Source organism: Octopus sinensis, linkage group LG24 (assembly GCF_006345805.1).
Source record: "Octopus sinensis linkage group LG24, ASM634580v1, whole genome shotgun sequence".
Classification (NCBI taxonomy): Eukaryota; Metazoa; Mollusca; class Cephalopoda; order Octopoda; family Octopodidae; genus Octopus; species Octopus sinensis.
Genome location: NC_043020.1, coordinates 22,490,857 through 22,506,433, shown reverse-complemented (window position 1 = coordinate 22,506,433; position 15,577 = coordinate 22,490,857). Strand labels below are relative to the sequence as shown.

Genomic DNA, 15,577 nt, shown 5'->3' with positions numbered 1-15,577 from the left:
CTTTTTCAAAAGTTGAGTAAGAAATTTTTACTGGATACCATTTGGAATTTTTCCTCTATATCCTCCAGTCTCAGCTACAAGGACCAAATCAGTTGCATATGCAAGTTGTGATGAACAATCAGTCTGAATGGTGCCCTTTTACGTGCCACTGGCACGGAAGCCAGTTGGCTGCTCTGGCAACGATCACGCACGGATGGTGCTCTTGGCACCCTACTAGCACAGGTACAAGTGCCAGTAAGGTGACGCTGGTAACTTCGTATACTGGTAGAATGTGTTTATAAAACATCTTTTTCTCCTGGCTTTATTGAGAAAATTCTATAGTTTGTAAGATATTTGTTGTTTTTTTTTCTTCAATTTCTGCACTTTCAACCAATCATTGACGTCTACTGAGGTAAAAAAAACATTGTGCCGTATGAATATGTCCCTCGTTTAAGAAACAGATTAGGTTTATTTACATTTGTGAAGAAAAAAAGATACTCTTCCCTCCCACCCCTAAAACAGATTGAAATACAATAGATCGATACTAGGGTCATATGACACCGCTAGAAAAAACTGCCGTTCAAACCGAAAAGATCCCCTATTTTTAACAATTTCGTTAAATTTGATTATAAGTTTTCTCAGTTTCATTGAAAATTTGGGTTTGGTAAAAGAGCTTTGGTGTTGGAGAAGACTTTTACGGATTTCATGGACAGCGAGGCTCACCAATGGAGAAGTTCTTAACTAGATCAAGCCGAAACTGTCACTAGAAGCTTGAATCACCAAGCATAGATTGGCATATTTTGGTCATATTATGCAGAGAAAATTCTTGGAGAAGGACATCATGCTCGGAATGGTCAGTGGCAAGAGAGGAAGAGGCCGACCAAGAACCCGCTGGCTTGACACCATCAAGAGTGATACCGGAATGGACATAGCCAATCTGAAAGAGGTGACCCAGGATAGAACTGGCTGGAGAACACTGATCCATCGAGTAACCGAGAGTCAACTTCGAGTGAGCGGATAGATAGAATTCTTTTGATCATATATTTTTGTCAGTCAAATGTGTGAGCTTAATTAATGTTGAAATAAGCATATTTTTAATGAATGTACATAAAAATTGCAAAGTAAGGGGTAACTAAAGTGCTATGTAAAACTTTATCAAATGCAATATAATGGAAAACAAAAACAGATGATCAGATCCTTCAAAATCACAATTCAATTTCATAATCCTGAAGCAATCAATAACAAATGTAATACAATATATTGAACTCATACACAAAAAAACAAAAATCTATTTCATGAGTTTGGTGAATCAGGAAATATATTTCACTTTCAAGTTCCATTTTAGTGGCATGATTTTTATAGCTGGCTGCCCTTATTGTCACCATCAAATTGGCAGTGTGTTGGATGTATTTTATTGTGGAACCAGGCAGTCATGTCATGCAGTAGATTTAAGAATCCTGAAACCTCTGTTACAATTTCCCAACCACTCCACATTGCACATATTACTAAGTAGAGGAGTGATTTGTAACAGAGAATGATTTATCACACATAAATGTGATATTTATTCTTCAGAATGAATATATTTGTGTTTGGTTAACCCTTTCGTTACTGTATTTTATTTTGAGATGCTTTCTGTTTTTCTCAATTATTTTTAGACATAACAAAGAATTTAGTAAAATAACTTAGTTATCATTCAGCTTGTGTTAGGAACATAAATTGTGACTAAGGTTTGGTGGAAGATTTTAATTCAAAACTTATGAAAACAAGACATTTGTACAACAGAGCCAGAGCCGGTTTCAGCTGGGTTGGTAACGAAAGGGTTAATGATGACGAAGTTTCTTTTACTGAATTCTTCATTATTTAAAAAATTAATAGAAATACAGGCAGCGTATTTCAACAAAATTACTTAACTAAAATTCTTCAATACTGTTAGAATTAACTGAAACAAAAGCAATGCATTTCAACTGAAATATGGTAACAAAAGGATCAAATTGGTCTAAATTAAAACCTTCCAATAAAATTTCATGTTAATTTATGTCCCAAACACTAGCTTAACCCCTTTCATTACTGCATTTATTTTGAGATGCTTTGTGTTTTTCTCAATTATTTTAGACATAACAAAGAATTTAGTAAAATAACTTTGTTATCATTAAGCTGGTGTTAGGAACATAAATTGTGACTAAGTTTTGGTGGAAGATTTTAATTCAAAACTTATGAAAACAAGACATTTGTACAACAGAGCCAGAACCAGTTTCAGCTGGGTTGGTATCAAAAGGGTTAAGAATTGTTTCTTTATTATATATCTTAACCCTTTTGTAACCATATTTCTGCAGAGATGCTCTGTGTTTCTTTCAATTAATTTTAAATATAACAAAAAATTTAGTAAAATAACTTTGTTATCATTAAGCTGGTGTTACGAACATAAATTGTGACTAAGGTTTGGTGGAAGATTTTAATTCAAAATTTATGAAAACAAGACATTTGTACAACAGAGCCAGCTGGGTTGGTAGCAAGAGGGTTAAATCATGGTTTTGAGAAAATTATTTACTGCAGATACAGTGATATGGTTATTCTCCTGGTTAAATGCATTTGTGAATCGTTAAGGAAGTACTTCCAGAAAATGATTTACCACAGATATTACAGTGGTGAGGCCTTTCCCCTGTATGAATGCGTTTGTGCTTGGTCACATCGCTGTTTTGGAAGAATGATTTACCACAGATATCACACTGATAGGGTTTCTCCCCTGTATGGATACGTCGGTGAATTGTTAAATGACCTGTCTGAGAGAAAGATTTACCGCAGATATCACAGTGATACAGTTTCTCACCTGTATGAGTACGTTTATGAATTGTTAGATGAGCAGTTTGAGAAAAAGATTTATTACAGATGTCACAATGATAAGGTTTCTCACCTGTATGAGTACGACTGTGGACAGTTAAGTGACTTGTCTGAGAGAAGGATTTACCACAGACATCACAGTGATATAGCTTTTCTCCTGTATGAGTGTATTTGTGTTTAGTTAAATTATATGTTTCAGAGAATGACATACCACAGATATCACAGTGATATGGTTTTTCCCCTGTATGCATACGTTTATGAGAGGTTAACGTACGTCCATCAGTAAACGAATTGCCACAAGTGTCACAGTGATATGGTTTCTCACCTGTATGAATACGTCTGTGCCTAATTAGGCCAGAACTTTGGGAAAATGATTTACCACAGGTATTACAGTGATATGGTTTCTCACCTGTATGAATACGTTTGTGAACAATTAACACACTTCCATCAGTGAATGATTTACCACAAGTATCGCAGCGATAGGTTTTCTTTCTTTTACGAATGTGCCTCTTACGTCTCGTTAAACGACTTGTTCCAGAGAATGATTTACCAGGGTGATACGGCTTTTCTCCTGAATGACCACGTTTGTGATAAGCTAATGAACTACCATAGGTGAACGATTTATCACAAATATCACAATGATATGGTTTTTCACCTGAATGAATGCGTATGTGAGCAGTTAAGGAACCTGCACATGCGAATGACTTGCTACAGATACTACAGTGATATGGCTTTTCCCCTGTATGAATACGTCTGTGAACAGTTAATCCAGTTCCGTCAGTGAAGGATTTGCCACAGAATTCACACTGATATGGCTTTTCTCTTGTATGAATACGTCTCTTGTGTAAAGTCAGTTCACTATTTTGCGAGTATGATTTACCACAGATATCACAGTGATACGGTTTATTTCCTGTATGAATACGTTTGTGAATATTTAATGTACTGCCCTTAGCGAATGACTTACCACAGATATCGCAGGGATGTGGTCTCACTCCCGTATGAATGAGTTTGTGCTTAATTAAAGTATTTCTATCAGTGAAGGATTTACCACAGACATCACAGTGATATGGTTTCTCTCCAGTATGAACATATTTGTGAGAATTTAAATGAACTTTCTGAAAGAATGATTTTCCACAGATCTCACAGTGGTACAACTTTTCACCTGTATGAATGTATATGTGCTTAGTTAAATTACCTTTTTCAGAGAATGATTCACCACAAATGTTACACTGATATGGCTTCTCGCCTGTGTGAACACGAATGTGCCTAGTTAGGCCATTACTTCGAGAGAATGACTTTCCGCAGATATCGCAATGATATGGCTTTTCACCTGTATGAGTACGTATGTGATCAGCTAAATGACTTCTGACAGAGAATGATTTACCACAGATATTACATTCATAAGGCTTTTCTCCAGTATGGATACGTTTATGAGTAATTAAGGTTTGTAATCTGGAGAAGGCTTTACCACAGATATCACAGTTATGTCGTTTCTCTCCTGAGTGAATAATTTTATGATTAGTAAGGCTGCTTTTTAAAGAGAATGTCTTTTGACAGATATTACAGGAATATGATGATTTTCCCACCTTCTTTGACAATTCTTCAGGAGAATCCATTCTTCTATAAATTTTCTTTTCTGACGACAATTACATTGATATTTTCAGCTCTGTTATTGCATTGATCACAACTTTTATCCTGTAATATTTGTAATCAACTGTTGTCTCTGTTAGTATCAGAAAAGAGAGGCAAACTACTTTTTGAATTTGTCCAGACTTAACTGGAAAACAAAATCATCTTGTACACCTTCCAGACCAGTGGGACCTTCTAAATGACATGCCTAACAAAAAACATTACCATTATTATTCTGAGTAGTGCAGCCCACTAGATGGGAAACCATGTTTCATGTTGCCTGCTTCACAAGAAAGGTTGCCCATGCCTGTTCTGGATGTTGGAAAGGAGGCTGGCAAACGGCCACAATCAGTTGGTGCTTTTTAGGTGTTACCGACACAGACACCAGTCAGGCGGTACTGGCGACGAGCTGGCAGAAACGTTAGCACGGGTATCATAACTACAATTTCCATTTGATTTTGATTTTGATGTTGGTGTGGACGTACTTGACTCAATAGAAGAGAAATGTATCACTTGGAAGAAATAAGTCTCAATAACTCTCAGATAAATTGATGCAAAGAGAGATGCAGCTCTTCATTATAAAATCTCTCTTTTATCTGTAAATGGCGATAAATATTAATGATATATCTTCGATGTCAATGTCATCTGATATTCTGAAATTATAGAGAAACAGTATAAGATATTGAAGATAATTAAGAAATAAGGATTCAACAGTCAAATTTTACTTATAGTCATAAACTATAAATTATTTACTGCAGATACAGCGATATGGTTATTCTCCTGGTTAAATGCATTTGTGAATCGTTAAGGAAGTACTTCCAGAAAATGATTTACCACAGATATTACAGTGGTAAGGCCTTTCTCCTGTATGAATGCGTTTGTGCTTGGTCACAACTGAACTTTACATTTTAATTTGTTATTTAAATTACATCAAAAAAAGTTGTGTTAAATTTACACATTTACAAACTACAGATACACTTCCAGATTGTGTAACATTACATATATTACAACAATAATGAGTTTACATGTTACACGGTTTAGTGTCTTTGGCTGTTCAGGACTTCTTCAGATGCTTCTCATATTCAGTAATATTCTCAGAATTTGGAACTGAATCTCTCTCTTTTACTTGTTTCAGTCCTTTGACTGCGGCCATGCTGGAGCACCGCCTTTAGTCGAGCAACTCGACCCCGGGACTTATTCTTTGTAAGCCCAGTACTTATTCTATCAGTCTCTTTTGCCGAACCGCTAAGTGACGGGGACATAAACACACCAGCATCAGCAATGCTAGGGGGACAAACACAGACACACAAACACATACACACACACTTATATATATATATACATATATACGACAGGCTTCTTTCAGTTTCCGTCTACCAAATCCACTCACAAGGCATTGGTCGGCCCGGGGCTAAAGCAAAAGACACTTGCTCAAGATGCCACGCAGTGGGACTGAACCCGGAACCATGTGGCTGGTAAGCAAGCTACTTACCACACAGCCACTCCTGCACCTTATATTCTCCACATTGGTATTCTTTTTGTAATGTCACTACTTCATTACCATTCTAGCAGAGTATATATAAACATTGTTGTTGTTTGTTCCTTCTCGAGTCATGCCTGGCTCATAAGGGCCGGTTTCCCGGTTTCCTTGGTGTATAGGTTCCTCACCTGGATGAGACGCCGGTCCATCGCAGGTGAGCTGCAAGATGCAGGAGGAAAGAGTGAAAGTTTTGGCGAAAGAGTCAGCAGAAGTTTCGCCATTACCTTCAGCCAGAGCAGCATGGAGCTTAGGTGTTTCGCTCATAAACACACACATCGCCCGGTCTGAGATTCAAACCCGCGATCTCTCAGCTGCGAGTCTGCTGCTCTAACCACTAGGCCACGTGCCCCACACATGTAAATATTCTGGCTTACGGAGACAGGGTCAATCCTAGGATAAGATCAACTATTACACCTAACAATCTACGCTTATAGTCATAACAAAATTTATAGAATAGTAGACAATAACGGTTTTCTCTCTCTCTGGAAACATCTTTTATCTAAGCAGACCTATGATCAAACACAGAAATCATGACATTCCCATCCTTCACTCTGACACTGTCGAACTAGGAATACATTGTCTAGTATGCCTCTCGCTTATCAAGCTGGTAAGGTGCAATTTATAGATCTGGCTCCTGTTTCAAAGGAATCGACTAACCACATAGTTCCATCCCGTTGGCTCACCGTTGTTCTATATCCCCCAGATCTATAACCAAAGTGAAAATGCTTTCATAGGTATTATGAACTGAATAGCAGTTATAAAAAGAGGGCGTAACTTCGGTATAGGTACCGGAAGTACCGGATACATTCCAAGAAAGTGTGTTTTATATATATATATATCGGGGGTTAGAGTCAGGGATGGGAGAAAAGGGTTTCTGTTGTCTTCAGAAATGTAAACAAAGGTACTTACGGTACGTATACCGAAGGATCGCCATAAAAAGAAACAATCTGGATGAATGAAGAAGGGAAAATTGGATGGAACACGAAGAACACCTCAAAATGCGGCCTACCCAACGATTAACTGTATTCATTACAAGGGAAGAAACCCTATCACAGAGACGTATCGTAAATCATTCTCAGCAGGAAGTGGCTCAATAATTTCTAGCAATATTTAAGGAGAGTTTATCCACTGTGGAACCTAGCATTGAATGAGCTTGTATGTATTCAAGGCCATACTTTAAAACAAGCGGGCGACATTAACATACAAAAGGAAGCGTGTTAAACATAGTATTCCTGTAACTTACTTCGGTAAAATTTTCGAGTAACACCCGCACGATTTTCACTAAGAAAAAAAACAAAAAAACCCTCGGATTTTTTGCGTGGAATCAAGTACCCTGACCTCGTAATATGCTGCAAATCCCATATTTTGGTCCGGACACGAAAATTTTACCCTTATTGGATCTTTTCGGTTTAAACGGCAGTTTTTTCTAGCGGTGTCATATGAAATTGTCACCTATATTTATGACCCTAGTATCGATGTATTGCATTTCAATTTGTTTTAGGGTTAGGGTTGGGGGGAAGGGTATCTTTTTTCTTCTTCATAAATGTAAATAAACCCAATCTGTTTCTTAAACGAGGGACATATTCATACGGCGCAGAATGTGTGTTTTTTTTACCTCAATGGACGTCATTGATTGGTTGAAATTGAAGAAAAAAACAACAAATATCTTACAAACCATAGAATTTTCTCAATAAAGCCAAGAGAAAAAGATGTTTTATAAACACATTCTACCAGTATACGAAGTTTAAAAGTGTTTAGTTACGTGGAAATTATGTTAAAAACTGCCGGTCAAACCGAAAAGATCCTATTCCTGTAACTTATTTCTTGTCTGGGCTCTACACCCATAGAATTACTATTTCCCTGAAGAAAATATATTTTACCATCGAAATATCTTCATTTTTATATAACTACAATAACCTCCAATTGTAACACAGTCCTACTATTTATATACGTTATTACAGCATTAAAGAAATGTTGGTCAACTTACCGTTTGGCGAAGAAATCATTTCTTAATTGGATTCAGGTTCACAAAAATGATTTAATTACATCAAATTCCTGTCTCGTCACAGAGAACAAGTGGAGCTGACTTGCAGGACTTAAGCCGCAGTTTCGATACGAAACATTTATAAGGGTATAATTTAAGGTGTAATTGTAATCAACGCATTTTAAAAACGAAAGAGAAAAGCCTTCTTCAGTCTTAGAATATTAATAGGATATTATACAATAGAAGGAAGCAACTGATGAAATTTTATTTTTTATAAAATAATAAAAGGGTGGAGTTGCTTCCGTTCATACGATGTGGTCGTGTTTTTTAAAATTTTTGTGTGTTGGTAAGCATTTTGTTTTTTTGTTGGATTCCATTTATTTTGGACTAGCAGTATCGCCCGGCGTTGCTCAGGTTTGTAAGGGAAATAACTATAAAGCATTTTTAGAGAGTTATAGCCAAAAAAATGGAAAAAAAATTATGGTAAATTTTTTTTTGAGATTTAAAAAAGGTGGAGTTGCGACCCCTAGACAGTTTGTGGTTCGTGTTTCTGATTCTCGACCCCATGTCGAATTTATCGATTTTTTTCAGAACTGGGGGAACTTTTCAAAATTTTCGCTGCGTTAGTTTTGAATAATGACATTGGGCTATGTGTGTGTCAAGTTTCATCAGAATCGGTTGAAAGCCGTGGTCAGGGTGAGGGTACAAGCAAACAGACACACAGAAACACGCACAGACAAACTGCCGTTTATATAGAGAGAGATTCTTACCGTCGTATTTTTTACTATTCCCCTGAATACCGGGAAATAGGAACTGTTAACTTATTTCCGTGGAAATTGTGGCATTACTTTTTTTTTTTTTTGAATTTTGTGTAAAAATTCGAATTGTTTTAAGTCGTTTCAGAACTTTGTACTTCTGCTCTGCCCCTAGCGGGGTCGGGATTGGGACGATCCTTCGGTATACGTCCTGTAAGTACCGGAAGTGGCTTTGTTTACATTTCTGAAGATAACAGAAACCCTTTTCTTCCACCCCTAACGCCCCATATATATATATATATATATAAGTAATACTAAGCAATAAAGGGTTTAGCAACGAATTGCCTTACCACATACCGAATTTAGAAATAGCAGTCAAAGAGTTATAGCTATTTCTTCTACTAAAAAGGGAGATCTCAGTAAAAACAGCAATTGGAAGGCAGACACAAACAGGTAAGAGAGAATGAATTGACGGCAATCTATCATACAATTTTAAGTTATCTACGGACGCACATTTCGAAATCAAGTTTTTAGGAAAGCATAAGAATTAAATATTAAATATATATATAAAAGTAAAGTTGTGTGTCTGTCTCCTACGATTTAGATTCCTAACTACTCCCACATTTTGCGGTGCAGTTTAACCAAAACCGGGTATCTTATAGTCGTGATTCATATCGAGCCCTTCTGGGTATTAGCACGCGTCTACGATGAGTCTACGATTTTTAAAATAATTTACCATCATTTCTTTCCATTTTTTTTGCTATTTTTTGGCTATAACTCTCTAAAAATGCTTATATAGTTATTTCCCTTACAAATCCGAGCAACGCCGGGCGATACTGCTAGTATATATATAAAACACTTTCTTGAAATGTATACGGTACGTATACTGAAGTTACGCCGGGATTGGAACTAGTCTGGGAGTGATTGGCACCAAGTAAGTGGTGCCCCGGCAAAAAAGTAAAGGTTCTACACTGGCGGTCGGGGTGCCTTTCCTTCAGGAGATAAATTGCACGTGGCAATATGATATCATTGTACTTTTAAATTTTTACTGTAATTTAAATCGTAATTTATCATTAATAATAATAAAAAAAGACTTTTAAATTGTAGCAGCTTCTTCCCCATTTTACGTTTGTCTCCTCTTTGTAATTCTTGTATAGCAAATATTTATGAAATAAAGAAGCTTTCTCCCGCTTCTGATAAAGACATATCTGCTTTCGCTGCAAGTTGGAAGTGCTTGCTCGTTGTAGGATTTATCGTTTGTGGACTGTGTTTTTGTTATTGGATTAATTTTACGCTTATTGGATTGTACTGTTTCCCGGTGCTGGCGAAGGTAAGAACTATTTTCTGCAAAAACATTTGGAATTTTTTAAAATTTTTTCTTGTTAAAAAACTGAACTTTGTTAAGCCGTCGTAGGCTTTATTGTTGTGCGCCCCACCATCAGTGGGGGTGGGATTTGAACTGTTGTCGTCTGTTAGAGGAAAATTTAATATAGGTTTCCACTTTGGAAAGCTGTATTATATTCCTATTTTTATTGAACATTGTTGAATTGTCGAACTTTGAAACTTGTCAAAACCGTTGTAGGCTTTGTTTCACTCGGCCCCACAATAGGGGTAGGATTTGAACTGTTACCTTCAGTTAGAGGAGAAAAATATATTATAGGTTTTCCTTTTTTGGGATTCCTAAGATATTAATTTTTGTGCATTGAATTAATTTCGGCCAAGTATGTCGGTTGAAATATTTAATGAAGAAAGCAAACTGGATGAGCCAGTCAAAAATTTTTCGGGGGTTGCCGCAGTGGAAACAGAAACCATTGACATTCCGGTAGAAAAATTACAAGAATTTTTTGGAAGAATGAAGGAGGAGGACGGAGATGTAAAAATACCACCTGCCTCCAACGCAATGGAAATAGAACGGAAGACTGTTATGTTTAAATCATACTGTCCAGAAAACAAAAGATCTATGCAATTTGAAAAGGACAAGATAGAAAAGTGTCTGGCCCCAGTGTGGAGGGACGTGACCTACATTGCTAGGGGTAAGATGTATGGAACTGTTGAGGTAAGATTTTCAACCGAAGAAATAGCCCGTGGGTACTCTGTGAACCCCCTGAAAACAAAGGAGGTGGTGCTTCTGCCAACCTACATGGGGAAGTGTACTTGCCGTGTGAGGGTGACAGAAGTACCACCGCAAATCGACCCTAGGGAGGTAATGGCCGCCATGTTGTTTAACAGGACGGACAAAATAAAGTTTTTACAAATAACATGCTCTGCCCCACAGAATTGGCTTGGGCAGAGCATTTCAGCCATCATTAAGGGGGCACCAGAGGATATCGAAATGCTTCCTGATAGAGTACTCGTGGGCGAGAATGTGATCCTTAAGGTTCGGGTGGAAGGCAAGAAATCCACCTGTTACGAATGTGGGGAAAAGAGTCACATTCGTGTCGACTGTGAAGAAAGGAGAAAGGATAAACTTGGAAGTTTTGGGATCAGAAGTGGAAAGTGATACTCCCCCGGCTGACACCATGGAAGGGACAGCGGGAGAGTTCACTGTATTGAGAAAAAGAAGACGTGTACCATCCCCATCTGCTACAAAAAACCAAGACGAAACACCACAAACAAACAAAAAAAGACCACTCACAACTGTCCCCGAAAAAAAAGAGACAATACTAATTGAATATGATATTCAGAACAGATATGTAAATGATATTATCGTGCTACATCACTCAACAAAACTTTACCCTTTACATAAGGACTTGAAACAAAGGTGTGCCTGGATATGGGAAACCCTGTACAAGGAATTGAAGAATAGGAAACCTTTGGCCATCTGGAGGATTATGGTTCTACCCAACTATTTGAAGGATGGGGCTGCCCCATGTGAAGTGAGGTCGGCTCCATCTTCTCCAGTCAATGAGTAAGTAGAACCTTTGCTTTTTGTAATGACTTCTCTTAACCCTTTTGTTACTGTATTTATTTTGAGATGCTCTGTATTTCTTTCAATTACTTTAAGTATAACAAAGAATTTAGTAAAATAACTTAGTTATCATTCAGCTAGTGTTAGGGACATAAATTGTGACTAAGGTTTGATGGAAAATTTTAATTCAAAACTTCCAGCTAGCAGATTATTACAAGCTTGACCATCTGAACGTCCCAGAGTGGATCTGGATGAATGGCGACAGAAGGTTCAAGTCTTACTTAGGATAGTTATAAGAACTAGAGATAAGGCTAGTTTTAGTTGTCCACAGCTTGTTCAAGTGTCCTACACTGACCATAGAATGGTTAAGTGTAAGCTGAACATAGTACAGTTAAGCGAGGATCTGGCCACTGGAAGATGAACAAGTCTATTTTGACTTGGGAAGCATACCGTAGCTGGATTAAGGAACTAGTACAGATTACTTTCAGTTTTTACTAGATTAGTTTTGTTGTAGTTTTGCATGCTGATGATGATAATAGCTTTTATTTATTTAATTTCTTTTCTTTTTTTCCCAGAAATTAGTTATTAAGAAGTTGCAAACATCTATACTTACATAATTTTAGCCAATTGGCAGCCTCCATTTCACTGCATATTGTTTGGGCTGATCGCCACACAAACCTATGTAGCATTTAGTGAAATACAATGTCCCTCTTTGAGAGACATCATACAAATGTCGTGGCAGATAGCAGCCATCCTTTGGCTGCTTAGGCCCTGTTGTGTCCACTACCCTGATTGGTTGGTTTTGGTACAGTTTTACCTCTTGCTTTATTTTGTGCCAATGTGTAAACCAACCAATCGCAACCTTCAGATAAGGTCCCGTGACACTGTTTTTCTAATGCCTTGTTTGAGCCACCTAAACCCTTTAAAAGCCTTTAACATCACCCAGGTTTAACTTTACGCTGTTGTGAATACTTACCAAGGTTAACAGCTCAGTCTACCTGCAAGAACTTTCTGTACCAAAGTAACCTGGCACAGCATTGAAGCCACAACTGCTACACAATGTGTTCAACTGGCATCTGCCTTGTGACTACCAACTTCATTGATATAGAACTAATACTATTGTGTTCGTTACTACAAACTGGTAATTATCTCCATTTGTGTCTGGACACTCTTTCTATGCTCTGTATTGTTATCTCACACTTATAACGCACACACGTACAGACACTCTTATGACACGAACACAGACACACACTTGTTGCACTCATGAACACACACTCTGCTACCCACATTATCAAAACCTATAAATAAAACCTTTTCTCTCTTACATTATATGGTTGTGTTTTCTTATTCCTTTTGGCACTTGTATTTTGGCTTCTTTTGTAAGGCAACCATTCGGCGTTCAAAAAGGATACATTTATCACCATCTCCTATACGTACGGTCACTCTACACCTATACATGCTCACATGACCTGCTAGAAATAACAGCCAAATTTTCCTTAAACTACATCATTATCATCATCATTGTTTAACGTCCATTTTCCGTGCTAGCATGGGTTGGACAGTTCGACCAGGGTCTGCACCAGGCTCCAGTCTGATCTGGCAGTGTTTCTACAGCTGGATGCCCTTCCTAATGCCAACCACTCCTTGAGTGTCTAAAAACACAAATGACGAAACATTGTTCAACAGCATTGTTTATTTCCTTACTTAGGGCTGGCCTAAGTGTTTTCTATTTGCTAAGTGTTATTAATAATTTTTAAATTAAAGTGAATCTCCACAGAAGTAAATCTTGCATTGAAATCACAACCCACAAAATTTGTAAAGAAAGTTTGGTATAACTACAGATGTATACTCCACGACTTTGTTGCCTCATAACTTCCAGAAAAATGGAAACTTTTTAATGAAACTTTTAACAAATAATCGCTTAGATCCTGTAGAGTTAAAATACTTTTAATTTCTTTACAAACTTAAATGCTGCGTCTGGCATGAACTTTATATCTGGTTCTTGCAGAGGGCAAATAGTCTTTTGATCTATATAATTAAATGTTTAGAACAACAACAACAACAATAATAATAATAATAATCCTTTCCGCTAAAGTCACAAGGCCTGAAAATTTGGGAGAGGAGACCAGTCCATTGCGTCAACCTCAGTGCATAACTGGTACTTAATTTATTGACCCTGAAAGGATGAAAGGCAAAGTTGATCTTGGCAGAATTTAAACTTAGAATGTAAAAACAAATGAAATAGTAATAATAATAATAATAAGAGCACTCAGAGAGTGCAAAGCTCCACCAAGGCAACACCAATGTCCTCTCAACGATTAATCAGAGATGATTTTTAAAATGAGAATAACTGAAATAAACTCGACTGCTCTCACAAACGAGAATACTAGAAATGAACCCGACCGCTCACGAAAATTAAGTAATAAAACCGGAAAAATAATCCAGAATCCTTGTCGAGTACCAGATTGATCCCAATGGTAGTCATGGAATATGAAGGTGAGTGTGCGGGCCGTGCTTGTAATGCTGTGTGTGTGTCATCTGCAGTGGGAATAGGGTCATTTTTCTCTTTGAAAGCCTTTTTTAGTCTATCCACTGATATAGCGTCTTTACAACCAATAAGGTTTATAGTGAAAAATTTATCCGTGCGTGAAAGAAAATGGAAAGGACCTGCATATGGTGCTGTTAACGGATGTTTAACAACATCGTTGTGCACAAAAACTTAAGTCCAAGAAGTAAAGCTTCTTTCAAGGCAGAGATAGAAATGCAATTATCAAGCAGGTAAGAGGTTTTAAACAGGAGCAATATAGTCAAAATTGGTAAAACTAAAAATTGTCGAAGATAAATAAATTTATTATTGTTACTAAATATCTTGGTGTTATTTAATTTCTGAACGGTTTTGCTGCCGTTTATTTATGTAGTTTGATCTCTTTATCCATCAGTTTCAACTAAGATAGAGATGCGAATAAAAATAATAATAGAGAAATGAAAATATAACTCTGGAAACAGCAAAGCTTCCATAACTTATGTGGAAACCATGAGCATGCTTTCAAGGGGGATAATCAGAGAAAGACTTGAAAGTCAACATAAGATCATAATACTTCCATATAAAATAAAGTAAATATAACAAGAGCCAATCTAAAGTTTAAATAATCATGAGACAAATTTATTGCTCTAAAGTCATAGATACAATGTAATCAGAAATGTACTGATGCTGGAATGTCTAACACATGTGATGGATGTAAAAGTTATTCCTGATATGCTTTTTGACAAATGGTGCTGTGGTTCCCTACAGCCCATACAATCACATATTCTGTGATCTTGCCCGACAAAACCTTTTCTAACATCACTGATAGTTTTTCCCAGAATCAGTTATAAGACATTGAAGATATTTCAAAACCAAATTGTATTCGGATTAAGTCGATTATATTGACCCCAGTGCGTAACTGGTATTTATTTAACTGACTCCGAAAGGATGAAAGACAAAGTCGACCTTGGCGGAATTTGAACTCAGAACGTAGCGGCAGACGAAATACCACTAAGCATTTCGCCCAGCTCGCCACCTTAATTTCACCTGTTTGTATACGACTGAGAACATATGACACATTTGTCCATATCCGGCCAAAATGATCTACCTGCTTTGTCTTCCAACTGGCCAGATCCAGCCTCTCACAATTACCCTACAATAATTATTTTACTGGTATGTCTGCCATCTCAATATGGCTAACCACTAAGGGTGGGTGTTACTGTAGCTTGTAGCCCCAGGAGAACATCGTCTCCAGCTGGCTATTGTTCACCTGGAGCTACAAGCTACAGTAACACCCACCCTTAGTGGTCAGCCATATTGAGATGGCAAACATACCTCACATTATCGTGCAGTTACTGTTTATACCTCGTTCAGAGATTTATTATTGCTTGCAATTGTTTTACTAAAAGTAAACAATCAT

General features: G+C 37.2%; 2 protein-coding genes across 2 annotated transcripts in view; both read right to left on the bottom strand.

Moving 5' to 3' along the window:
- The window catches only part of LOC115223874 (zinc finger protein 208-like), a 162,734-nt gene that overhangs the window by 128,081 nt on the left and 19,076 nt on the right, over positions 1-15,577 (bottom strand). The window lies entirely within an intron of this gene.
- On the bottom strand, positions 2,413-4,865 carry LOC115223861 (zinc finger protein 850-like). The gene has a single exon (XM_029794559.2). It carries the CDS (start codon positions 4,431-4,433, stop codon positions 2,559-2,561), a length of 1,875 nt encoding a protein of 624 aa, XP_029650419.1. The 5' UTR covers positions 4,434-4,865; the 3' UTR covers positions 2,413-2,558.

Bases quoted from the DNA above. Each gene is read 5' to 3' on its own strand.
- LOC115223861 (XM_029794559.2), bottom strand. From the start codon at position 4,433: ATGGATTCTCCTGAAGAATTGTCAAAGAAGGTGGGAAAATCATCATAT.